The sequence below is a fragment of the Orcinus orca genome, chromosome 1 (assembly GCF_937001465.1).
Source record: "Orcinus orca chromosome 1, mOrcOrc1.1, whole genome shotgun sequence".
Lineage (NCBI taxonomy): Eukaryota > Metazoa > Chordata > Mammalia > Artiodactyla > Delphinidae > Orcinus > Orcinus orca.
In genome coordinates, this window is record NC_064559.1 from 98,423,109 (window position 1) to 98,450,864 (window position 27,756).

The window sequence follows — 27,756 nt, forward strand, 5'->3', positions numbered from 1 at the left end:
GCCAAGTGCAGAGGCCTGAGGCCAATCCCAGCAAAGGGAGAAGTGTAGAGCAGGGACTGATAAGAAGACTCAGAGAGGCTTGGCAGGTGAGGGAACAGATCTTCCATGGTCATATGGCAAAGGGAAGGGACAAGGTAAATCTGTCAGTCTGGTGGAAGCAAAATAAGGGACTTCTTCCCAGAGAACATCATTTCCTCTGGAAAACAAGAATGAGGGTCACCTAACAAAGGGAGACAGGAGAAGAGAAGGGCCAGGTCTGATGGGAAAGGAGAAGACCAGCATGGAAAAGGGAGAGAGCTGGGGAGAAAAGCCTGGGAGGCACTGGGCTGCCCTGAGGGCCAGTGGACTTCAGACTGGACATCTCACTAGCCACTGATTGAAAGCTCCAAGAAGTGTCAGATGCACCTGTTTGACTAAGTGTTTCTTTCCCTCAGTCCCCGTGTCTCAACCTGTCCTCACCCTCAGCCCTCCTGGGACCTGGACTTTTGTGGGAGATGAGGTGAGCTTTGACTGTGAAGCTCAGAGAGGTTCTCTGCCCATCTGGTATCAGTTTTTTCATGAAGGTGTTCTGCTCATGAAGATAGAAGCTACTTTATGGAGAACAATGTCTTATAGATTCTTTCTGACTGAAGAGCATTCTGGGAACTACTACTGCGCAGCTGACAATGGCCTTGGCCTCCAGAGCAGTGAGACCCTGAGACTCTCTGTCACCAGTAAGCTCTGGATTCCTGTCAGTGACCCATCCCTGACCCTCTCACACCAACCTTTTCAGAGGTCTGCATGGATCTTCCAGTTTCCTACCCCAGTCAACCTCATGCCTGTCTTGGTTCCCTTCTTATAGAACCAGCTATCTGTGGGCCTTAATCTCACCCATCCCTGGCTCAGCCAGACCCCTATGATAGCTCAGCACCTTCCCCAGCTTTTACCAAATGAGTTTGTTTTCTCAAATTATCTTCTCAGGCCCTGTATATTCAGTCTCCAAGCCAATTTCTCTTAACTCCATGCACAGAAGCATCTCATATTTCCCCAATAACACTTACATATTAATTTAGCTACAAGCACAGTCATATGGGCATATAGTGGGCAAGACCTTACTTTCTCCAAAGTGTTCTCAAGCAATTCAAGCTCTTCCAGTAGGTTTAAAGAGGGCTGAAGGTGAAGGGAAGGGAGGAAATTGCTTCCTGGAAACCAGCTCATTTGTTTTCTGGGGTTTCCGTGATCCTTTGACTTAACCCAGTAAAATAAGTGTCATTTCATTGTATTATGTTTTTAAATTTTTTGTTGCAGTATGACATACATTTATAAAGGTATACGAACCATAGTTGTACAGATCATGGTTTCCCATGGAACCATGAAAAAGTGTCATTTTAGGGGCAAATTTGCTTCTGTTTACACTTGGAATCTTTGTTTAGTAGAGAGTGAAAGTTCAGTTTTCTTTTCAGAGAAGAGAAATATAAATAGAAAAATATTGAATCTGGTATATCAGATCATTTTAGGTCAGAAGAAAAAAACCCTGATGTCTCCAGTGGGTGAGGGTTTGTTAAGGATATCCAGGGATTAAAAAACAACAACAACAACAACAAAACAAAAAACAGGAAAGACATTATATTCAGATTCATGGAATAAGAACTGGGAGATCTCTCAGAATTCAACTTATTTCTCAAAAACAGATTATACTGATGTCTGAGGATCTAGAAGCTTTCATTATTCTCTACTCCTAAGCCCATCAGCTATTTCCTTTCTATGTCCTTCTGACCCATTGTTCTTACTGCTCCTAAGTGCTTTCCACCCTCATTCTTATGACTCTATCTTATAACTTATTTTTACTCAAAACTCCTGTTAATTTCAGCATTGACTGCCTTGGACTTCTAGGTATGACATCCTGCTCTGTATTTCAGCGTCTGCCCCAACTGCCAAAGCGGTGCTTCCAACTAGTCTAACTAGTCAAGCAGCCTAGCTCTAAGACACCTCATAGGCCACTGGCAAGTCTATACATAGAATGTTCTTAAACCAACTGCTCACCTCTAATTCAACAAATGATGGCCAAGAGAGCAGGGTCACTTGGGACAACGTGACATGTAATGAACTACGTTTAAGAAAATACTTTTTCTAGGAACGATATGCACAGCAGGACCTCTGAGGTTTCCTAGAAAGAGCCAGTGTACATGAAAAAGACCTTGCTCGGGTTGTCTGATGTCAGTGTGGGTCAGAAAATCTGAATTCTAGCCCTGGATATGAAAATAGCTAGCTCATAATTTGGGCAAAACTTTTAAATTTTCTTTGTCTTGCTGTTTTCACCTTCTATTGAAAGTTAGATAAGACAGTAATTAGCGTCCCTTAGAGCCCCAGAATTCTGTGATTCAAGTTGGAATAGGAACCCAGAGGCCATGAATTCATGAAGCTCTGGAAGAAACAGAGTGAGGGAGAGGCTGAGCGATACTCGTCAAAGCCCCAGACAAGACAACCAGGGAAATCTGTGGGTGCCCCAGAGCTGGGCTTGTTTACCTGGCAAAGCAAGGGAGAGCATCAGTTTCACAGAGTCTCATCAACTCTCACAGCAGGGAGTTAGGTGAGGCACTTTTAGGGCTTTGGGAGCAGGAATTGGTCAGAGTGTGATTGTAACTGCAAGTGTGGTCTGGTCAGAATTTGTAAATTAGGCAAGTTTCTGTTACAGTCTGTGGTCTTAGGAACCCATGAGTCCACTTGGAGTTCTTATTACTATGGTCCTATCTTGGAACATATGGATCTGAAGGACCTCTTGCTCCTCGATAGCTGTTTCAGATCATAGAAATAAAACATGGCCAAAGGAAGACATTACCCCAATATAAATTGTTGAGTAAAGAGATTATTTTAAAAATGTAAATGATCTGGGTCCCAGACTCCAAAGCCTGAAGCCAATCTACCTAGGAAAGCCCCAAGCCCTAAGACATCCTCTTTCTCATTATGATGTTGTATTTTCTTCTCAAATTTAGCAATATCTGAAACCCCTTTATTTCCCATTTAGTGTCTGTCTTCCTCAATACCAGAGTATAAGCTTCATGAGAATGGAACCTTATCAGTTTTGGTCTGCACCTCATCCCTGTGCCTACTTGGTGTCTGGCATAGAGTAGGTCCTCAGTCAGCATTTGTAACTCCATGAACAAAAAGTCTTTGAGAAGAGATGAGGAAAAAAAGAGCAGGGAGAAAACATTGATCTTTGCAACTGTTTATATCAACTGAACAGAAGTAAATGAGCCCTAAATTAGCAAACAAGTTGAGAAGCTTCACTGTGAGCCATGCAGACTTTCTGGCAGAATAATCTGGGTTGTTTTTTTTTCCCCAAGGGAATATACCCCAAAGAGAAGACACAGAAATTTCTTGGGAATGTGAGCTAATAAGATATACCCATTTTGAATCTATCAACAGCCCTGGGTCACTAAAACACTACCCGCCCCACACACACACACAGCTTTCTCAAGCAAATACAAAACTCAGAATATAATTTTATTCATTGAAGTAAAAGCCATAAAGAAAACAAGTCCAATATGAGAATCTTATATGTATAGCTGATTCACTTTGTTATAAAGCGGATACTAACACACCATTGTAAAGCAATTATACTCCAATAAAGATGTTAAGAAAAAAGAGAGATGATAACAGAAAATAAAATATATATATATATATATATATATATATATATATATAAAACAGAGCTCAGGAGAAAAACCAAACCTATGTTAAAAATAAAATCCAAATTTGAAGCACTAAGAAGAGAATGCATACTTCCAAAATCTGTTACTGGAATGGAGAATTGGTTTGAGAAAATAATACAGAATACAAAGTAGAAAGACACAGAAAAAGGCAAAAAGAAAGTAAAATATGGAGATCAGACAATGAAGCCCACAAGTGTGGATAATTAAGTGTCTAAAGAGAGAAACAAAACTCAAAGACATAATAAAAAAGTTTCCTGAAGTGAAGAAAACTTGAATATGTAGATCAAAAGACATATCCTGATGAGGTTATTGACTTTCAAGGCTAAAAATATACGTGTGTGTGTGTGTGCATGCGCCCACGTGTGTGTGATCATAGCAAAAGAAAAAAGAAAAAATAGCAGTCATCTCAAAAAGAAAAAATATGCAGTTGGTCTTAGTCTTTACACAGAAGTCAATGCTAAAAGAGAGAGGAATTGTATTCAGACTTGAACTTTCAGAGGAGAAATGAGAACTGAGAATTTTATATCAAATCAAAAAAACATTTTCAAACGTGCAAGAATTCAGGGAACTTAGTACCCATTAAAGCTTCTTGAAAAATTACTTGATGACAAACTCTAGCCAGCCAAGGTATGAATCAATATAAAAGACTCCAAATGAGGAAACTATGATATGAAAAGTGAATACTGAATCTATTCAGATCAGTAGTTCTCAGCCTTGGCTGCATATTAGAATCACCTAGGAATTTTGAAAAAAGACTTTTTACTAAGCTCTCTCCAGACCAATCAAATTCAGAATCTCTCAGATGGGGTCTCAGAATCCATATTTTTTAACACATCCTCAGTTGAAAATATTGTACAGATATGGTTGAAAACCACTGATTCAGACATAAAAACAAAGGCTAAGCAACATGAGAGTTATGGTTACAGAAGAGAAAGCAACTATTATAAATGCTGAAAATGTAAAAAATATATGTAACAAAGGAAAATCAGCCAGAGGGAGAAGAGGAAATTAAAAAAACCAATTTTCTCATGATTATTATTATTTCATAATGGAGAACAAAAATTGACTTGATAATTTATAAAAATTAATGACAGATTTCAAAGTTTTCATTTTGTAAATAATTTCTGGTTACTTTATAGAGAACAACTCATCATTAATGGATTATAGTTCACTAGCAGTCCATAAAAAATCAAATAATAAATTGTAAGGTCCCATAGGATAGAATAAGTCAATTCTTCAGATGGAACAACTGTAGAGTTTAAAACTAGGAAAAGAGAAATGATAAGAAAAATAAGCCTGTGCATTTATATGACTATAATTGATCAGAGGGTGGGGAAAGGAAACTCTTACATACTATTAGTGCAAGTGTAAATTCATTGAAACTTTTTGAAGAAAAATTTAGCATTATATATCATTATTTGAAATGCCCATGTCCCAATCCCAGAAATCCCACTTCGAAGAATTTATCCTAAGAAATGCATTGACAAAATACAATGATATATATACAGAATTGTGTAATGCAGCCTTATTCAAACTTAGAAAACAATAACAACCTAAAGTTCCATAATGAGGAATTGCTTCAGTGTATTACAGTAAATTCATACCATGGAATGCTTTGCTGTTGTTAAAAATAATCAAGCAATATTTACCCTAAATTATCAAATTTTAAATTTAGAGCAGTTGCATTTTATGCATGTAAATTATACCTCAATAAAGCTGATTTTTTAAGTGACTGAGATAGATCTTTAGGTAATAACACAGAATGATGCTCATGATATTTTGCTAAGGGGAAAAATCAGGTCATAGACCAGTATGTATACTGTGATCCCAGGCATGTATGTGGGTATTTTATGTATTTGTTTATGTGTTGATAAGAATAAGAGTTCTTACACATAGAAAAGATCTAGAAAATGTCACCAAATAATCATCAGAGGTAACTTCTGAAAAATAAAAATAGAGTCAATGGGAAAAGATCCTGGTATCAACTAACTCATTTTTGCTCTCAGTTCCAGTATCTCGCCCCATCCTCACCCTCAGGACTCCCGGGGCCCAGGCTGTGGTGGGGGACATGGTAGAGCTTCACTGTAAGGCATGGAGAGGCTCTCCCCCAATCCTGTACCAGTTTTATCATGAGGATGCCAGCCTGGAGAGCAGCTCAAGCCCCTCTGGAAAGGGAGCTTCCTTCAACCTCCTTCTGACGGCAGAGCATTCTGGGAACTATTTCTGTGAGGCCAACAATGGCCAGGGGTTCCAGCGCAGTAACACAGTGTCACTCAGTGTCAGAGGTAAGTGGACCCAACTACAGCACAGCCAGGGACAGACCATCTCCCCCACCTTCACCTGTAGCCGAGATTGGAGGTACCCCAGGGCGATTTGCTGTGTGACATCATTGCTACACAGCCTCCAACTGAGAGTTCTGTATTCTACATTTTCAGGAACTCGCACCTTCCCTTTGCTTGCTTTGCCTCTCTTGGTAGCAGCAGTGCAAGGCATTGTGACTAAAAGTTTCCTAACGTAGGAATAAAGGCTTTTAAAACACAAATTGCATCCTGGCCAACAATGATCAGTAAGAAAGGAAATTATAAAGTTCAACATGTCTCACCTCAGAAGAGATTTAGTTGGGGTTTCCTTTGTCAGTCAATCAATAAAAAGGCCAACTCATCCTTTCACTGGCTCATGAATTTCTCTCTAGCTTCTCCTGCCCCTGTCCCAGAGCATCTCAGACCTCCAGCCAGAACTCCTGCTAAAAGACCTTTCAACATCATTCTCCTGACATCTTACCTCTCATTCAGCTATAGCACTCTCTCTCCTACCTGGCCTCTCATGGGCTGACCTCCTAGTCATGCCCACTTTCAGTGCAGGCTTGGCACCTCACTCATAGTCTTCCTCTCTACCCTACACTCTGTCATCATTCCATAACTCGTCCACATGGATGACCCACTCAATAAAATGGCTTGTCATTCTTTCCGCCATCCACTGGCCCGTACATACACTACTCCAATCACCTGATCACAACCTCCTATCCCTCTACTTGTTTCTTCAAATCCTCCAATCACTAGGGGCAGGACAGGAGTAAAGACGCAGATGTAGAGAGTGGACTTGAGGACACGGGGATTGGGAAGGGTAAGCTGGGATGAAGTGAGAGAGTGGCATGGACATATATACACTACCAAATGTAAAATAGATAGCTAGTGGGAAGCAGCCACATAGCACAGGGAGATCAGCTCGGTACTTTGTGACCACCTAGAGGGGTGGGATAGGGAGGGAGAGAGGGAGACGCAAGAGGAAGGAGATACGCAGATATATGTATATGCACAGCTGATTCACTTTGTTATAAAGCAGAAACTAACACACCATTGTAAAGCAATTATACTCCAATAAAGATGTTTTAAAAAAATAAAAGAATACAGGAATTAAAATAAATAAAATCCTCCAATCATTATTTTTCTCAGACCTCAACAGAACCCCCAGTTCATTAACACCTTTACTTCCTCCCAGACAATCACACCCTCGACTCCCACCACCATTTGAGTGTTTGTCTCGGTATCCATCCAGTAACTCATCCCTCCTCTTCCTAAGGTATAGAAGACTGCTTCCTATGAAAGGTGAACATCTCCATCTCACCTCTAGAGTCCATCCTTCCTTGCATTCTCAGACTTTGAACAACTTTCTCTCCTGCTTTATAGGATCCTTCCCATTGACATTTAATGTGCTATGTCTCTCCCATGTCTAAGAAAAAACCCTAACTTGGTCCCACTTATGTCTCCAGCCACTGCTCTATTATGGCTTCACTTCCAAAAAAGAGTCAGTTGCACAGATTGTCTCCATTTCCTCCTTACCTTCTTGGATTTAACACTTGGTTTCTTCTGACCTTTATATAAAAAATGATTCTCACAAAGGTCACAAATGACCCCCATGGCTTTAAATGCAATGGCCATTTTCCAATCCTCACCTTACTTGGTCTCTCAGAAATAGTATTTCTTTCTTCTTGAAACCCTCCCTTCCTTGGCTTCAATGACTTCACCTTGTCCTGGATCTCCTTTCTCTGCCACTCCTTCTCAGTTCCCTTTACTAGCTCCTCCTTTTATAGACAAACTTTAAAAGCATTGGTGTGTCCCAGAGCTTTGTCCTGCATGTACCCTCTTCTCTTATGTATGTTCTTTCTCTGGATAATCCTGGGGGTGTCATCTATAAATGATTCTTAAGCTTTTATCTCCAAAAGAGACCTCCTACCTGAGCACCTGCCTATGCCATATCTCTTAAAGGCTCATGAACTTGAACATCTCTAAAACTGAACTCATGGAACTCCCCCCATATCTGGTCCTCCTCCAAGTGTCCCTAGCTCTGTGAAAGACACTTCCATTCACCCATATATACAAGGCAAAATCCCAGGAGTCTTCCTTGCCATTTCTCTCCCTTGGTCTCCATAGCCAGTTAATCATTGACTCCTATTGATTTTATTTCCAAAATATTCCTTGGATCTTTTCTTTCTATCTTTACTGCCACTATCATAGTCAAGTCTACCACCATTTCAATTACTGCAACACCACCACTCCACCCCTAATAACCTCTCCATTCCATTTCTGTCCCATTACAATCCATTTTGCACACTGAGATCAAAATTGTCTTTAGAAAAGACAGGTTTGATCATCTCATGCCCCTGTATAGAGACACTTACAGGTTTCCCATTGCTCTGTGAAGAAGGATCAAAATCCGTACCATGGCTTGTGAAGCTCTGCCTAGCTCTCCAGCCTCCTATTTCATGGCACTCTTCAAACCCTTCTCTTACTGTTGCTGTCACCTCGTTTCAACAGCTCAAAAGCTCCAACCTTCTTTCCAGCTCAGGGCCTTTGCGCACACTGTTTGCCTGCCTGGGCAGTCTTCACTCCCTTCCTCACCTGGTTAATTCAGATGTCACTTTGTGAGGAAGCATTACCTGACTAACCCATACTAGATCAGGCCCCATTATTAAACATTTCATAGCATCCTATTCTTTACTTTGTATCAATTATAAATGTTTTAATTATGTATTTGTTTTTCTATTTAATTGCTCTCTATCATCTCATCTAGATTGCAGGCTTCATGAGGGCAGGAACTGTGTCTTTCTCACTATTGAATCCCCAGCATATTGTGTAGTTCCTGAGACTTTTAAACTGCTCAATTAATTTTTGATGAATGAATAAATATAAAAATGAGCCAATAACTTGATCAATATTTATTCTCTTTTGGGTCTTAGTGTTGATGCGGCCAAGGCTCGGTTACATCTCTGGCTATGTAAGCAGCAGTCTCCCCTGTTTCTCATTTTCTATTGAACTGATTTCTCCTTTTCTCCAATTGTCTTCTGACTTCTCAGATACTTGGGTTTCAGTTTAATCTCTGTTTTCAGATTCCCCAAACACTTTTGCGATTGTATATCGAAGTATTCCAGACTATATATAACACTACACAAATGATTTGTTTCTTCAAATATGAAGCAATTATAGCTGAGTTCTGAGTGATGTCACAAGGTCATTAAAAACAGAAAAACATTTTCCTGTTTGAAATGTCTTTTCTATGGAAGAACATATTTAAACAGCATGAACTGATGGTTAACTATCTTTCTTCCTTCAGTTCCAGTGTCTCAGCCTGTCCTCACCCTCAGGGCTCCCGGGGCCCAGGCTGTGGTGGGGGACATGGTAGAGCTTCACTGTGAGGCATGGAGAGGCTCTCCCCCAATCCTTTACCAGTTTTATCATGAGGATGCCAGCCTGGAGAGCAGCTCAAGCCCCTCTGGAAAGGGAGCTTCCTTCAACCTCCTTCTGACGGCAGAGCATTCTGGGAACTATTTCTGTGAGGCCAACAATGGCCAGGGGTTCCAGCGCAGTAACACAGTGTCACTCAGTGTCAGAGGTAAGTGGACCCAACTACAGCACAGCCAGGGACAGACCATCTCCCCCACCTTCACCTGTAGCCGAGATTGGAGGTACCCCAGGGCGATTTGCTGTGTGACATCATTGCTACACAGCCTCCAACTGAGAGTTCTGTATTCTACATTTTCAGGAACTCGCACCTTCCCTTTGCTTGCTTTGCCTCTCTTGGTAGCAGCAGTGCAAGGCATTGTGACTAAAAGTTTCCTAACGTAGGAATAAAGGCTTTTAAAACACAAATTGCATCCTGGCCAACAATGATCAGCAAGAAAGGAAATTATAAAGTTCAACATGTCTCACCTCAGAAGAGATTTAGTTGGGGTTTCCTTTGTCAGTCAATCAATAAAAAGGCCAACTCATCCTTTCACTGGCTCATGAATTTCTCTCTAGCTTCTCCTGCCCCTGTCCCAGAGCATCTCAGACCTCCAGCCAGAACTCCTGCTAAAAGACCTTTCAACATCATTCTCCTGACATCTTACCTCTCATTCAGCTATAGCACTCTCTCTCCTACCTGGCCTCTCATGGGCTGACCTCCTAGTCATGCCCACTTTCAGTGCAGGCTTGGCACCTCACTCATAGTCTTCCTCTCTACCCTACACTCTGTCATCATTCCATAACTCATCCACATGGATGACCCACTCAATAAAATGGCTTGTCATTCTTTCCGCCACCCACTGGCCCGTACATACACTACTCCAATCACCTGATCACAACCTCCTATCCCTCTACTTGTTTCTTCAAATCCTCCAATCACTAGGGGCAGGACAGGAGTAAAGACGCAGATGTAGAGAGTGGACTTGAGGACACGGGGATTGGGAAGGGTAAGCTGGGATGAAGTGAGAGAGTGGCATGGACATATATACACTACCAAATGTAAAATAGATAGCTAGTGGGAAGCAGCCACATAGCACAGGGAGATCAGCTCGGTACTTTGTGACCACCTAGAGGGGTGGGATAGGGAGGGAGAGAGGGAGACGCAAGAGGAAGGAGATACGCAGATATATGTATATGCACAGCTGATTCACTTTGTTATAAAGCAGAAACTAACACACCATTGTAAAGCAATTATACTCCAATAAAGATGTTTTAAAAAAATAAAAGAATACAGGAATTAAAATAAATAAAATCCTCCAATCATTATTTTTCTCAGACCTCAACAGAACCCCCAGTTCATTAACACCTTTACTTCCTCCCAGACAATCACACCCTCGACTCCCACCACCATTTGAGTGTTTGTCTCGGTATCCATCCAGTAACTCATCCCTCCTCTTCCTAAGGTATAGAAGACTGCTTCCTATGAAAGGTGAACATCTCCGTCTCACCTCTAGAGTCCATCCTTCCTTGCATTCTCAGACTTTGAACAACTTTCTCTCCTGCTTTATAGGATCCTTCCCATTGACATTTAACGTGCTATGTCTCTCCCATGTCTAAGAAAAAACCCTAACTTGGTCCCACTTATGTCTCCAGCCACTGCTCTATTATGGCTTCACTTCCAAAAAAGAGTCAGTTGCACAGATTGTCTCCATTTCCTCCTTACCTTCTTGGATTTAACACTTGGTTTCTTCTGACCTTTATATAAAAAATGATTCTCACAAAGGTCACAAATGACCCCCATGGCTTTAAATGCAATGGCCATTTTCCAATCCTCACCTTACTTGGTCTCTCAGAAATAGTATTTCTTTCTTCTTGAAACCCTCCCTTCCTTGGCTTCAATGACTTCACCTTGTCCTGGATCTCCTTTCTCTGCCACTCCTTCTCAGTTCCCTTTACTAGCTCCTCCTTTTATAGACAAACTTTAAAAGCATTGGTGTGTCCCAGAGCTTTGTCCTGCATGTACCCTCTTCTCTTATGTATGTTCTTTCTCTGGATAATCCTGGGGGTGTCATCTATAAATGATTCTTAAGCTTTTATCTCCAAAAGAGACCTCCTACCTGAGCACCTGCCTATGCCATATCTCTTAAAGGCTCATGAACTTGAACATCTCTAAAACTGAACTCATGGAACTCCCCCCATATCTGGTCCTCCTCCAAGTGTCCCTAGCTCTGTGAAAGACACTTCCATTCACCCATATATACAAGGCAAAATCCCAGGAGTCTTCCTTGCCATTTCTCTCCCTTGGTCTCCATAGCCAGTTAATCATTGACTCCTATTGATTTTATTTCCAAAATATTCCTTGGATCTTTTCTTTCTATCTTTACTGCCACTATCATAGTCAAGTCTACCACCATTTCAATTACTGCAACACCACCACTCCACCCCTAATAACCTCTCCATTCCATTTCTGTCCCATTACAATCCATTTTGCACACTGAGATCAAAATTGTCTTTAGAAAAGACAGGTTTGATCATCTCATGCCCCTGTATAGAGACACTTACAGGTTTCCCATTGCTCTGTGAAGAAGGATCAAAATCCGTACCATGGCTTGTGAAGCTCTGCCTAGCTCTCCAGCCTCCTATTTCATGGCACTCTTCAAACCCTTCTCTTACTGTTGCTGTCACCTCGTTTCAACAGCTCAAAAGCTCCAACCTTCTTTCCAGCTCAGGGCCTTTGCGCACACTGTTTGCCTGCCTGGGCAGTCTTCACTCCCTTCCTCACCTGGTTAATTCAGATGTCACTTTGTGAGGAAGCATTACCTGACTAACCCATACTAGATCAGGCCCCATTATTAAACATTTCATAGCATCCTATTCTTTACTTTGTATCAATTATAAATGTTTTAATTATGTATTTGTTTTTCTATTTAATTGCTCTCTATCATCTCATCTAGATTGCAGGCTTCATGAGGGCAGGAACTGTGTCTTTCTCACTATTGAATCCCCAGCATATTGTGTAGTTCCTGAGACTTTTAAACTGCTCAATTAATTTTTGATGAATGAATAAATATTAAAATGAGCCAATAACTTGATCAATATTTATTCTCTTTTGGGTCTTAGTGTTGATGCGGCCAAGGCTCGGTTACATCTCTGGCTATGTAAGCAGCAGTCTCCCCTGTTTCTCATTTTCTATTGAACTGATTTCTCCTTTTCTCCAATTGTCTTCTGACTTCTCAGATACTTGGGTTTCAGTTTAATCTCTGTTTTCAGATTCCCCAAACACTTTTGCGATTGTATATCGAAGTATTCCAGACTATATATAACACTACACAAATGATTTGTTTCTTCAAATATGAAGCAATTATAGCTGAGTTCTGAGTGATGTCACAAGGTCATTAAAAACAGAAAAACATTTTCCTGTTTGAAATGTCTTTTCTATGGAAGAACATATTTAAACAGCATGAACTGATGGTTAACTATCTTTCTTCCTTCAGTTCCAGTGTCTCAGCCTGTCCTCACCCTCAGGGCTCCCGGGGCCCAGGCTGTGGTGGGGGACATGGTAGAGCTTCACTGTGAGGCATGGAGAGGCTCTCCCCCAATCCTGTACCAGTTTTATCATGAGGATGCCAGCCTGGAGAGCAGCTCAAGCCCCTCTGGAAAGGGAGCTTCCTTCAACCTCCTTCTGACGGCAGAGCATTCTGGGAACTATTTCTGTGAGGCCAACAATGGCCAGGGGTTCCAGCGCAGTAACACAGTGTCACTCAGTGTCAGAGGTAAGTGGACCCAACTACAGCACAGCCAGGGACAGACCATCTCCCCCACCTTCACCTGTAGCCGAGATTGGAGGTACCCCAGGGCGATTTGCTGTGTGACATCATTGCTACACAGCCTCCAACTGAGAGTTCTGTATTCTACATTTTCAGGAACTCGCACCTTCCCTTTGCTTGCTTTGCCTCTCTTGGTAGCAGCAGTGCAAGGCATTGTGACTAAAAGTTTCCTAACGTAGGAATAAAGGCTTTTAAAACACAAATTGCATCCTGGCCAACAATGATCAGCAAGAAAGGAAATTATAAAGTTCAACATGTCTCACCTCAGAAGAGATTTAGTTGGGGTTTCCTTTGTCAGTCAATCAATAAAAAGGCCAACTCATCCTTTCACTGGCTCATGAATTTCTCTCTAGCTTCTCCTGCCCCTGTCCCAGAGCATCTCAGACCTCCAGCCAGAACTCCTGCTAAAAGACCTTTCAACATCATTCTCCTGACATCTTACCTCTCATTCAGCTATAGCACTCTCTCTCCTACCTGGCCTCTCATGGGCTGACCTCCTAGTCATGCCCACTTTCAGTGCAGGCTTGGCACCTCACTCATAGTCTTCCTCTCTACCCTACACTCTGTCATCATTCCATAACTCGTCCACATGGATGACCCACTCAATAAAATGGCTTGTCATTCTTTCCGCCACCCACTGGCCCGTACATACACTACTCCAATCACCTGATCACAACCTCCTATCCCTCTACTTGTTTCTTCAAATCCTCCAATCACTAGGGGCAGGACAGGAGTAAAGACGCAGATGTAGAGAGTGGACTTGAGGACACGGGGATTGGGAAGGGTAAGCTGGGATGAAGTGAGAGAGTGGCATGGACATATATACACTACCAAATGTAAAATAGATAGCTAGTGGGAAGCAGCCACATAGCACAGGGAGATCAGCTCGGTACTTTGTGACCACCTAGAGGGGTGGGATAGGGAGGGAGAGAGGGAGACGCAAGAGGAAGGAGATACGCAGATATATGTATATGCACAGCTGATTCACTTTGTTATAAAGCAGAAACTAACACACCATTGTAAAGCAATTATACTCCAATAAAGATGTTTTAAAAAAATAAAAGAATACAGGAATTAAAATAAATAAAATCCTCCAATCATTATTTTTCTCAGACCTCAACAGAACCCCCAGTTCATTAACACCTTTACTTCCTCCCAGACAATCACACCCTCGACTCCCACCACCATTTGAGTGTTTGTCTCGGTATCCATCCAGTAACTCATCCCTCCTCTTCCTAAGGTATAGAAGACTGCTTCCTATGAAAGGTGAACATCTCCGTCTCACCTCTAGAGTCCATCCTTCCTTGCATTCTCAGACTTTGAACAACTTTCTCTCCTGCTTTATAGGATCCTTCCCATTGACATTTAACGTGCTATGTCTCTCCCATGTCTAAGAAAAAACCCTAACTTGGTCCCACTTATGTCTCCAGCCACTGCTCTATTATGGCTTCACTTCCAAAAAAGAGTCAGTTGCACAGATTGTCTCCATTTCCTCCTTACCTTCTTGGATTTAACACTTGGTTTCTTCTGACCTTTATATAAAAAATGATTCTCACAAAGGTCACAAATGACCCCCATGGCTTTAAATGCAATGGCCATTTTCCAATCCTCACCTTACTTGGTCTCTCAGAAATAGTATTTCTTTCTTCTTGAAACCCTCCCTTCCTTGGCTTCAATGACTTCACCTTGTCCTGGATCTCCTTTCTCTGCCACTCCTTCTCAGTTCCCTTTACTAGCTCCTCCTTTTATGGACAAACTTTAAAAGCATTGGTGTGTCCCAGAGCTTTGTCCTGCATGTACCCTCTTCTCTTATATATGTTCTTTCTCTGGATAATCCTGGGGGTGTCATCTATAAATGATTCTTAAACTTTTATCTCCAAAAGAGACCTCCTACCTGAGCACCTGCCTATGCCATATCTCTTAAAGGCTCATGAACTTGAACATCTCTAAAACTGAACTCATGGAACTCCCCCCATATCTGGTCCTCCTCCAAGTGTCCCTAGCTCTGTGAAAGACACATCCATTCACCCATATATACAAGGCAAAATCCCAGGAGTCTTCCTTGCCATTTCTCTCCCTTGGTCTCCATAGCCAGTTAATCATTGACTCCTATTGATTTTATTTCCAAAATATTCCTTGGATCTTTTCTTTCTATCTTTACTGCCACTATCATAGTCAAGTCTACCACCATTTCAATTACTGCAACGCCACCACTCCACCCCTAATAACCTCTCCATTCCATTTCTGTCCCATTACAATCCATTTTGCACACTGAGATCAAAATTGTCTTTAGAAAAGACAGGTTTGATCATCTCATGCCCCTGTATAGAGACACTTACAGGTTTCCCATTGCTCTGTGAAGAAGGATCAAAATCCGTACCATGGCTTGTGAAGCTCTGCCTAGCTCTCCAGCCTCCTATTTCATGGCACTCTTCAAACCCTTCTCTTACTGTTGCTGTCACCTCGTTTCAACAGCTCAAAAGCTCCAACCTTCTTTCCAGCTCAGGGCCTTTGCGCACACTGTTTGCCTGCCTGGGCAGTCTTCACTCCCTTCCTCACCTGGTTAATTCAGATGTCACTTTGTGAGGAAGCATTACCTGACTAACCCATACTAGATCAGGCCCCATTATTAAACATTTCATAGCATCCTATTCTTTACTTTGTATCAATTATAAATGTTTTAATTATGTATTTGTTTTTCTATTTAATTGCTCTCTATCATCTCATCTAGATTGCAGGCTTCATGAGGGCAGGAACTGTGTCTTTCTCACTATTGAATCCCCAGCATATTGTGTAGTTCCTGAGACTTTTAAACTGCTCAATTAATTTTTGATGAATGAATAAATATAAAAATGAGCCAATAACTTGATCAATATTTATTCTCTTTTGGGTCTTAGTGTTGATGCGGCCAAGGCTCGGTTACATCTCTGGCTATGTAAGCAGCAGTCTCCCCTGTTTCTCATTTTCTATTGAACTGATTTCTCCTTTTCTCCAATTGTCTTCTGACTTCTCAGATACTTGGGTTTCAATTTAATCTCTGTTTTCAGATTCCCCAAACACTTTTGCGATTGTATATCGAAGTATTCCAGACTATATATAACACTACATAAATGATTTGTTTCTTCAGATATGAAGCAATTATAGCTGAGTTCTGAGTGATGTCTCAAGGTCATTAAAAACATTTTCCTGTTTGAAATGTCTTTTCTATAGAAGAACATATTTAAACAGCATGAACTGATGGTTAACTATCTTTTTTCCTTCAGTTCCAGTGTCTCAGCCTGTCCTCACCCTCAGGGCTTCCAGGGCCCAGACTGTGGTGGGGGACATGATAGAGCTTCACTGTGAGGCCCAGAGAGGCTCTCCCCCGATCCTGTACCAGTTTTATCACAAGGATGTCGCCGTGGGAAACAGCTCAGCTCCCTTGGGAGGGGGAGCATCCTTCAACCTCTCTCTGACCACAAACCATTCTGGAAACTACTCCTGTAAGGCCGACAATGGCCTGGGGGTCCAGCAGAGTGAGGTGATGCTACTCAGTGTCATAGGTGAGTTGGTCCTGCCCACAGACAGCACAGCCAGGGACTGACTGCTTTCTCTCCTCAGCAGCAGAAATGGAGCTCCAGCACTCCTGTTTGCTGGTGTGACCACCCAGCATATTTCCTGCACATAGAATTTCCAGTTGAAAGTCTGGGATCCTTCCTGTGTCTGCGCTTTCAGGAACCTGGACCTTCCCAGCAGCACAGTTCAAGAAGTCTTCTTGAATGCGATCAAAACTCCTCACTAAAAATGCAAAGAAGGTTTTTAGAACCAAGACTATATTTTGATCTGCAGTTACGATACAAAAGGGAAAATAACGAATTTTAGGTATAGGTTTCGTTGCCCCCAGAAAGGTCGGGTCATTCTTTGTCCTGGTTTTTCTCTCTTTGACTTCCAACAAACTTCTACTCTTGAGCTTCTTTCACTACCAGGGATATAAACATGCCTCTCATTTCCATATTAAAAATTCTATATTAATATTAGCTAGGTACATAGCTTTTAAGGGTATACAATCACAACCAATCCAAGTTAGTTTACAAAGTGATTCTTAAAGCAGTGGGGACACAGAGGTGAAAGCAGGATGACATGGAGTGAAAATGGTCACCCATTAATCAAATTCTTTCATTCTCTAAGCAGTCTGACATCTTGCCTTTAGGTATAAAAGCCAAAGGAAAACTGCTTCTTGTCATCTCTGAATCTGCTTTGTGATGATCCCCTACAGGCCAATCTTATGGTAGAGCAAAAGTATGCTAAGGGCTGTTGAGATAAATGTTCTAGTGTTGGTTCTGAAGATACTAGCTCTATGAACTTGGCCAAGCATATTTCCCTATATTGACCTCAATTTCCTCATTCACAAAGTGAGAAAATTGAACTAGATGAATATCAGGGTCATCTTCAACCCTAGAATCCTATTATTTTGGTGCACAGGGAATATGGTGTATGTCAGACTCAAAGGTTCCTGGAAGGAGACATGCTAAAGGAGAAGCTGGGAGTCACTGCTCCTGGGATACAAACCCAGAGAAACACGAGACCATGAAATAACATGCAAATGCTTTCTGAAGTACATAAAGCAAAATACAGGCTGATACTCTTAGTCTCCCTTGGCTGGGTCCCTGAGTATCATAAGAAATACAGACAAAATCACATGAGCAGGTTGATTTAGGCATACCAGCCCAGGAGCCAGCATCCCATCAAGGTGGCTGGGGCAGCCATCTCTTTGGCATCTAGCAGGCTACCTGATTGCAGATTTGATTTTTTTCCATTCAACTAGTCCATTCTTCTTCCCCCAGTGGTAGGCAGCACCTGCCTCAGCCAATTTTCCTCTAAGGTTCACAGGAACTCTTACCGCATGGTTTACACACTCACCTTTTAGATCCACCACACAGGCATGTACTTCTGACCAAGTGCCACTCCCTCCCTCTTCACAACACAGTGGACCAGCACATCATACCCCTCACACTCTGTATTCGTGATTTTATACACATCCTCATTCCTTTGTTTCTATGATCCCTGGTGCAAATGCCTATTATTTATGCTGGTGCTATCACATCTAAAGGACTTCTTGCTAAATGATTGTGTCTGAGTCCTAGAACTAGGACACATCATGGAGAACTACAAGAAAAAGGAATACTTATTACATTGTCACTACCATCATCATCATCACCATCATAAATACTTACTGAGCCCTTGTATGTGCCAGGCCCTGTGCTTAGTACTTGACATGCAATATCTCATTTAATCTTTAAAATAAACCACTGAGGTTAAAAATGAGATCATTTTTATCCTCAGTTTGCAGGAGAGGAAACTGAAGCTTAGAGAGGTGAAGTAACCAGCTTAGAGACACAGCTAGCAAAGGTAAAGCCAGGTTGAAAAATGAGCCTATCCAACTCAATGTAAATCTACATTATAATATCTCTCATCCTTTGTGGCCAGGTTTAACACAACTTTTTAATAATTTATTATTCTGGAAGAATACATAAACTTTCACGATAAAAAGTCAAATGGAACAAAAGGGTACTTTCAGGTATATTTTTCTAGAAATATTAAAATATATTATAAACATAAAGGCATAGAATTTTTTACAAGTACAATCATATTACACATATAGTTATGCAACTTGCATTTTTTACTTGATATATCTTGGATATCTTTCGTGTTTTATTAGCAAGTCAACTAGGTTGTCTCCAGTTTTTAGCTATTATAAAAATTCTACAATAGAAATCTTTGTGCAAATATATTTGCAAATACTTTTTTAAATAGAAGTATAGTTACAATGTGTACAGCAAAGTGATTCAGTTTCATATACGTACATATATATATATATTCGTTATCAGATTCTTTCCATTGTAGGTTATTACAAGATATTGAGTATAGTTCCCTGTGCTATACAGTAGGCCCTTGCTGGTTATTTTATATATAGTAGGGTATACATGTTAATCCCAAACTCCAAATTTATCTCATCCCTGCCTGCTAGCCCCCTTGGTAACCATAATTTTGTTTTCTATGTCTGTGAGTCTATTTCTGTTTTATAAATAAGTTCATTTGCATCATTTTTTTAGTGATAAGTGATATCATATGATATTTGTCTTTCTCTGTCTGACTTCACTCAGTATGGCAATCTCTAAGTCCATCCATGTTCCTGCAATGGCATTATTTCATTCTTTTTTATGGCTGAGTAATAGTCCATCGTATGTATATATACCACATCTTCTTTATCCATTCATCTAATGATGATATTTAGGTTGCTGCCATGTCTTGGCTATTGTAAATATTGCTGTTATAAACATTGGGGTGCATATACCTTTTTGAACTAGCATTTGCCCAAGAGTGGAATTACAGGATCATATAGTAACTCAATTTTTACTTTTTTGAGGAATTTCCGTACTATTCTCCATAGTGGCTGCACCAATTTACATTCCCACCAACAGTGTAGGAGGTCTCCCTTTTCTCCACAGGCTCTCCAGCAATGTTTCTTGACTTTTTTTTTTTAACGTCTTTGGTGGACTGTAATTGCTTTACAATGGTGTGTTAGTTTCTGCTTTATAACAAAGTGACTCTGCTATACATATACATATATCTCCCTATCTCCTTCCTCTTGCGTCTCCCTCCAACCATCCCTATCCCACCCCTCTAGGTGGTCACAAAGCACCGAGGTGATCTCCTTGTGCTATGCAGCTGCTTTCCACTAGCTATCTATTTTACATTTGGTAGTGTATATATGTCCATGCCACTCTCTCACTTCGTCCCAGCTTACCCTTCCCCACCCCCATGTCCCCAAGTGCATTCTCTACATCTGCATCTTTATTCCTGTCCTGCTTCTAGGTTCTTCATAGCCTTTTTATTATTTTTTAGGTTCCATATATATGTGTTAGCATACGGTATTCGTTTTTTTCTTTCTGACTTACTTCACTCCGTATGACAGACTCTAGGTCCATCCACCTCACTACAAATAACTCAATTTTGTTTCTTTTTATGGCTGAGAAATATTCCATTGTATATATATGCCACATCTTCTTTATCTCTTCATCTGTCGATGGACACTTAGGTTGCTTCCATGTCCTGGTTATTATAAATAGAGCTGCAATGAACATTGTGGTACATCACTCTTTTTGAATTAAGGTTTTCTCAGGGTATACGCCCAGTAGTGGGATGTGGGGCCGTATAGTAGTTCTATTTTTAGTTTTTTAAGGAACCTCCGTACTGTTCTCCATAGTGGCTGTACCAATTTACATTCCCACCAACAGTGGAAGAGGGTTACCATTCCTCCACACCCTTTCCAGCATTTATTGTTTGTAGATGTTTTGATGATGGCCATTCTGACTGGTGTGAGGTGATACCTCATTGTAGTTTTGATTTGTTTTACTCTAATGATTAGAACATCCTTTCATGTGTTTGTTGGCAATCTGTATATCTTCTTTGGAGAAATGCCTATTTAGGTCTTCTGCCCATTTTTGGATTGGGCTTTGTTTGTTGTTTTTGATATTGAGTTGCATGAGCTGTTTGTAAATTTTGGGGATTAATCCTTTGTCAGTTGCTTCATTTGCAAATATTTTCTCCCATTCTGAGGCTTTTCGTCTTGTTTATGGTTTCCTTTGCTGTGCAAAAGCTTTTAAGTTTCATTAGGTCCCATTTGTTTATTTTTGTTTTTATTTCCACTACTCTAAGAGGTGGACCAAAAGAGATCTTGCTGTGATTTATGTCAAAGAGTGTTCTTCCTATGTTTTCCTCTAAGAGTTTTATAATGTCCAGTCTTACATTAGGTCTCGAATCCATTTTGACTTTATTTTTGTGTATGGTGTTAGGGAGTGTTCTAATTTCATTCTTTTACATGTAGCTGTCCAGTTTCCTCAGCACCACTTATTGAAGAGACTGTCTTTTCTCCATTGTATATCCTTGCCTCCTTTGGCATAGATTAGTGGACCACAGGTGCATGGGTTTGCCTCTGGGCTTTCTATGTTGTTCCATTGATCTATGTTTCTGTTTTTGTGCCAGTACCATATTTTCTTGATTACTGTAGCTTTGTAGTATAATCTGAAGTTATGGAGTCTGATTCTGCCAGCTCCTTTTTTTTTCCTCAAGACTGCTTTGGCTATTCAGGGTCTTTTTTGTCTCCATACAAATTTTAAGATTTTTTGTTCTAGTTCCATAAAAAATGTCATTGGTAATTTGATAGGGATTGCATTAAATCTGTAGATCGCTTTGGGTAGTATAGTCATTTTCACAATATTGATTCGACCAATCCAAGAATGTGGTATATCTCTCCATCTTTTGGTATCATCTTTAATTTCTTTCATCAGTGTCTTATAGTTTTCTGCATACAGGCCTTTTGTCTCCCTATGTAGGTTTATTCCTAGGTATTTTATTCTTTTTGTTGTAATGGTAAATGGGAGTGTTTTCTTAATTTCTCTTTCAGATGTTTCATCATTAGTGTATAGGAATGCAAGAGATTTCTGTGCATTAATTTTGTATCCTGAAACTTTACCAAATTCATTGATTAGCTCTAGTAGCTTTCTGGTGGCATCTTTAGCATTCTCTATGTATAGTATCATGTCATCTGCAAACAGTGACAGTTTTATTTCTTCTTTTCCAAATTGAATTCCTTTTATTTCTTTTTCTTCTCTGATTGCTGTGGCTAGGACTTCCAAAACTATGTTGAATAATAGTGGTAAAAGTGGACATCCTTGTCTTGTTCCTGATCTTAGAGGAAATGCTTTCAGTTTATCACCATTAAGAATGATGTTTGCTGTGGGTTTGTCATATATGGCCTTTATTATGTTGAGGTACGTTCCCTCTGTGCCCACTTTCTGGAGAGTTTTTATCATAAATTGGTGTTGAATTTTGTCAAAAGCTTTTTCTGCATCTATTGAGAAGGTCATATGGTTTTAATTCTTCAAGTTGTTAATATGGTGTATCACATTGACTGATTTACATATATTGAAGACTCCTTGCATCCCTGGGATAAATCCCACTTGATCATGGTGTATGATCCTTTTAATGTGTTGTTTCATTCTGTTTGCTAATATTTTGTTAAGGATTTTTGCATCTATATGCATCAGTGGTATTGCTCTGTATTTTTCTTTTTTTGTACTATCTTTGTCTGGTTTTGGTGTCAGGGTGATGGTGGCCTCATAGAATGAGTTTGGGAGTGTTCCTTCCTCTTCAATATTTTGGAAGTGTTTGAGAAGGATGGGTGTTAGCTCTTCTCTAAATGTTTGATAGAATTCACCTGGGAAGCCATCTGGTCCTTGACTTTTGTTTGTTGGAAGATTTTTAATCACAGTTTCAATTTCATTACTTGTGACTAGCTTGTTCATATTTTCTATTTCCTCCTGGTTCAGTCTTGGAAGTTTATACCTTTCTAAGAATCTGTCCATTTCTTCCAAGTTGTTCATTTTTTTGGCATACAATTGCTTGTAGTAATCTCTTAGGATGCTTTGTATTTCTGCGGTGTCTGTTGTAACCTCTGCTTTTTCATTTCTAATTTTATTGATTTGAGTCCTCTCCCTCTTTTTCTTGGTGAGTCTGTCTAACGGTTTATCAATTTTGTTTACCTTCTCAAAGAACCAGCTTTTAGTTTTATTGATCTTTGCAATTGTTTCCTTTGTTTCTATTTCATTTATTTCTGCTCTGATCTTTATGATTTCTTTCCTTCTGCTAACTTTGGGTTTTGTTTGTTCTTCTTTCTCCAGTTCCTTTAGGTGTAAGGTTAGATTGTTTATTTGAGATTTTTCTTGTTTCTTGAGGTAGCCTTGTATAACTATAAACTTCCCTCTAAGAACTGCTTTTGCTGCATCCCATAGGTTTTGGATCATCGTGTATTCATTCCCATTTGTCTCTAGGTATTTTTTTATTTCCTCTTGGATTTCTTCAGTGATCTCTTCGTTATTTAGTAATGTATCGTTTAGCCTCCATGTGTTTGTGGGGTTTTTTGGGGGTTTTTTGTGTGTGTGTGTGTGTTTGTGTTTTTTAATGTTTTTTCCCCTGTAATTCATTTCTAATCTCATAGCATTGTGGTCAGAAAAGGTGCCTGATATGAGTTCAATTCTCTTAAATTTATTGAGGCTTGATTTGTGACCCAAGATGTGATCTATCCTGGAGAATGTTCCATGCACACTTGAGAATAAAGTGTAATCGGCTCTTTGGGGATGGAATGTCCTATAAATATCAATTAACTCTATCTAGTCTATTGTGTCATTTAACGCTTCTGTTTCCTTATTCATTTTCATTTTAGATGATCTGTCCATTGGTGTAAGTGGGGTGTTAAAGTCCCCCACTATTATTGTGTTACTGTCGATTTCCTATTTTAGAACTGTTAGCCATTGCCTTATGTATTGAGGTGCTCCTATGTTGGATGCATATATATTTATAATTGTTATATCTTCCTCTTCAATTGATCCCTTGCTCATTATGTAGTGTCTTTCCTTGTCTCTTGTAACATTCTTTATTTAAAGTGTATTTTATCCAATATGACTATTGTTACTGCAGCTTTATTTTGATTTCCAATTGCATGGAATATATTTTTCCATCCCCTCACTTTCAGTCTGTATGTGTGCCTAGATCTGAAGTGGGTCTCTTGTAGACAGTATATATATGGATCTTGTTTTTGTATCCACTCAGTGAGCCTGTGTCTTTTGGTTGGAGCATTTACTCCATTCGCGTTTAAGGTAATTATTGATATGTATGTTCCTATGACCATTTTCTTAATTGTTTTGGGTTTGTTTTTGTAGGTCCTTTTCTTCTCTTGTGTTTCCCACTTAGAGAAGTTCCTTTAGCATTTGTTGTAGAGCTGGTTTGGTGGTGTTGAATTCTCTTAGCTTTTGCTTGTCTGTAAAGCTTTTGATTTCTCCATCAAATCTGAATGAGATCCTTGCTGGGTAGAGTAATCTTGGTGGCCAGTTCTTCCCTTTCATCACTTTAAGTATATCATGCCACTCCCTTCTGGCTTGTAGAGTTTCTGCCGAGAAATCAGCTGTTAACCTTATGGGAGTTCCCTTGTAAGTTATTTGTCATTTTTCCCTTGCTGCTTTCTTTGTCTTTAATTTTTGCTAATTTGATTACTGTGTGTCTTGGCATGTTTCTCCTTGGGTTTATCCTGTATGGGACTCGCCGCATTTCCTGGACTTGGGTGGCTATTTCCTTTCCCATGTTAGGGAAGTCTTCGAGTATAATCTCCTCAAATATTTTCTCTGGTCCTTCCTCTCTCTCTTCTCCTTCTGGGACCGTTATAATGCAAATATTGTTGCATTTAATGTTGTCCCAGAGGTCTCTTAGGCTGTCTTCATTTTTCATTCTTTTTTCTTTATTCTGTTCCGCAGCAGTGAATTCCTCCATTGTGTCTTTCAGGTCACTTATCCATTTTTCTGCCTCAGCTATTCTGCTCTTGATTCCTTCTAGTGTAGTTTTCATTTCAGTTATTGTACTGTTCATCTCTGTTTGTTTGTTCTTTAATTCTTCTAGGTCTTTTTTAAACATGTCTTGCATCTTCTCCATCTTTGCCTCCATTGTTTTTCCGAGGCCCTGAATCATCTTCACTATCATTATTCTGAATTCTTTTTCTGGAAGGTTGCCTATCTCCACTTCATTTAGTTGTTTTTCTGGGGCTTTAGCTTGTTCCTTCATCTGGTACATAGCCCTCTGCCTTTTCATCTTGTCTATCTTTCTGTGAATGTGGTTTTTGTTCCACAGGCTGCAGGATTGTAGTTCTTCTTGCTTCTGCTGTCTGCCCTCTCAAGAATGCAAGAGTTTTCTGTGCATTAATTTTGTATCCTGCTACTTTACCAAATTCATTGATTAGCTCTAGTAGTTTTTGGGTAGCATCTTTAGGATTCTCTGTGTATAGTATCATGTCATCTGCGAACAGTGACAGCTTTACTTCTTCTTTTCCGGTATGGATTCCTTTTATTTCTTTTTCTTCTCTGATTGCTGTGGCTAAAACTTCCAAAACTATGTTGAATAATAATGGTGAGAGAGGACCACCTTCTCTTATTCCTGATCTTAGTGGAAATGGTTTCATTTTTTCACCATTGAGAATGACGTTGGCTGTGGTTTTGTCATATATGGCCTTTATTATGTTGCGGTAAGTTCCCTCTATGCCTACTTTCTGGAGGGTTTTATCATAAATGGGTGTTGAGTTTGTCAAAAGCTCTTTCTGCATCTATTGAGATGACCATATGGTTTTTCTCCTTCACTTTGTTAATATGGTGTATCACATTGATTGATTTGTATATACTGAGGAATCCTTGCATTCCTGGGATAAAACCCACGTGAGCATATTGTATGATCCTTTTAATGTGCTGTTGGATTCTGTTTGCTAGTATTTTGTTGAGGATTTTTGCATCTATGTTCATCAGTGATATTGGCCTGTACTTTTCTTTCTTTGTGACATCTTTGTCTGGTTTTGGTATCAGGGTGATGGTGGCCTTGTAGAATGAGTTTGGGAGTGTTCCTCCCTCTGCTATATTTTGGAAGAGTTTGAGAAAGATAGGTATTAGCTCTTCTCTAAATGTTTGATAGAATTTGCCTGTGAAACCATCTGGCCCTGGGCTTTTGTTTTTAGGAAGATTTTTAATCACAGTCTCAATTTCAGTTCTCATGATTGGTCTGTTTATATTTTCTATTTCTTCCTGGTTCAGACTTGGAAGGTTGTGCTTCTCTAAGAATTTGTCCATTTCTTTCAGGTTGTCCATTTTTTTGCAATATAGTTGCTTGTAGTAATCTCTCATGATCCTTTGTATTTCTGATGTGTCAGTTGTTACTTTTCCTTTTTCATTTCTAATTCTATTGATTTGAGTCTTCTCCCTTTTTTTCTTGATGAGTCTGGCTAATGGTTTATCAATTTTGTTTATCTTCTCAAAGAACCACCTTTTAGTTTTATTGATATTTGCTATTGTTTCATTCATTTCTTTTTCATTTATTTCTGATCTGATATTTATGATTTCTTTCTCTCTGCTAACTTTGTGAGGGTTTTTTGTTGTTCTCCTTCTTCTATCTCTAATTGCTTTAGGTGTAAGGTTAGGTTGTTTATTTGAGATGTTTCTTGTTTCTTGAGGTAGGATTGTACTGCTGTAAACTTCCGTCTTAGAACTGCTTTTGCTGCATCCCATAGATTTTGGGTCATCATGTTTTCATTGTCATTTGTTTCTAGGTATTTTTTAATTTCCTCTTGGATTTCTTAGGTGACCTCTTGGTTATTTAGTAGTGTATTGTTTATCCTCCATGTGTTTGTGTTTTTTACAGATTTTTACCTGTAATTAATATCTAGACTCTTAGCATTGTGGTCCGAAAAGTTACTTGATGCAATTTCAATTACTTTAAATTTACCAAAGCTTGATTTGTGACCCAAGATATGATCTATCATGGAGAGTGTTCCATGAGCACTTGAGAAGAAGGCGTATTCTGTTGTTTTTGGGTGGAATGTCCTATAAATATCAATTAAGTCCATCTTGTTTAATGTATCATTTAAAGCTTGTGTTTCATTATTTATTTTCATTTTGGATGATCTGTCCATTGGTGAAAGTGGGGTGTTAAAGTCCCCTACTACGATTGTGTTACTGTCACTTTCTCCTTTTATGGCTGTTAGCATTTGCCTAATGTATTGAGGTGCTCCTCTGTTGGGTGCATAAATATTTACAGTTGTTATATCTTCTTCTTGGATTGATCTGTTGATCATTATGAGTATCTTTCTTTGTCTCTTGTAATAGTCTTTATTTGAAAGTCTATTTTGTCTGATATGAGAATTGCTAACCAGCTTTCTTTTGACTTCCATTTGCATGGAATATCTTTTTCCATCTCCTCACTTTCGGTCTGTATGTGTCCCTAGGTCTGAAGTGGGTCTCTTGTAGACAGCATATATGTGGGTCTTGTTTTTGTATCCATTCAGCCAGTCTATGTATTTTGGTGGGAGTATTTAATCCATTTACTTTTAAGGTAGTTATCAATATGTATGTTCTTATTACTACTTTCTTAATTATTTTGGGTTTGTTTTGTAGGTCTTTTCCTTGTCTTCTGTTTCCTGTCTAGAGAAGTTCCTTTAGCATTTGTCGTAAAGCTGGTTTTGTGATGCTGAATTCTCTTAGCTTTTGCTTGTCTGTAAAGGTTTTAATTTCTCTGTCGAATCTGAATGAGATCCTTGCTGGGTAGAGTAATCTTGGTTGTAGGTTTTTCTCTTTCAACACTTTATATATGCCCTGCCCCTCCCTTCTGGCTTGCAGAGTTTCTGCTGAAAGATCAGCTGGTAACCTTATGGGGATGCCCTTGTATGTTATTTGTTGTTTTTCCCTTGCTGCCTTTAATATTTTTTCTCTGTATTTAATTTTTGATAGTTTGATTAATATGTGTCTTGGCCTGTTTCTCCTTGGATTTATCCTGTATGGGACTCTCTGCCCTTCCTGGACTTGATTGACTATTTCCTTTCCCATATTAGGGAAGTTTTCAACTATAATCTCTTCAAATATTTTCTCAGTTCCTTTTTTTTTCTCTTCTTCT

At 39.7% G+C, this 27,756-nt stretch overlaps 1 protein-coding gene across 7 annotated transcripts in view; it reads left to right on the plus strand.

The window, feature by feature from the left end:
• Window positions 1–27,756, plus strand: part of FCRL5 (Fc receptor like 5) — a 49,807-nt gene that overhangs the window by 14,777 nt on the left and 7,274 nt on the right. For 3 of the 7 annotated variants that reach the window (XM_049694357.1, XM_049694364.1, XM_049694375.1), the window contains exons 7-11: window positions 435–713; window positions 5,699–5,977; window positions 9,303–9,581; window positions 12,907–13,185; window positions 16,503–16,781. In XM_049694357.1, the coding sequence (XP_049550314.1) occupies window positions 435–713; window positions 5,699–5,977; window positions 9,303–9,581; window positions 12,907–13,185; window positions 16,503–16,781 (1,395 nt within the window). The remainder of the gene's footprint in view (window positions 1–434; window positions 714–5,698; window positions 5,978–9,302; window positions 9,582–12,906; window positions 13,186–16,502; window positions 16,782–27,756) is intronic. The other 4 variants (XM_049694397.1, XM_049694405.1, XM_049694386.1 and 1 more) reach the window with 4 other exon arrangements.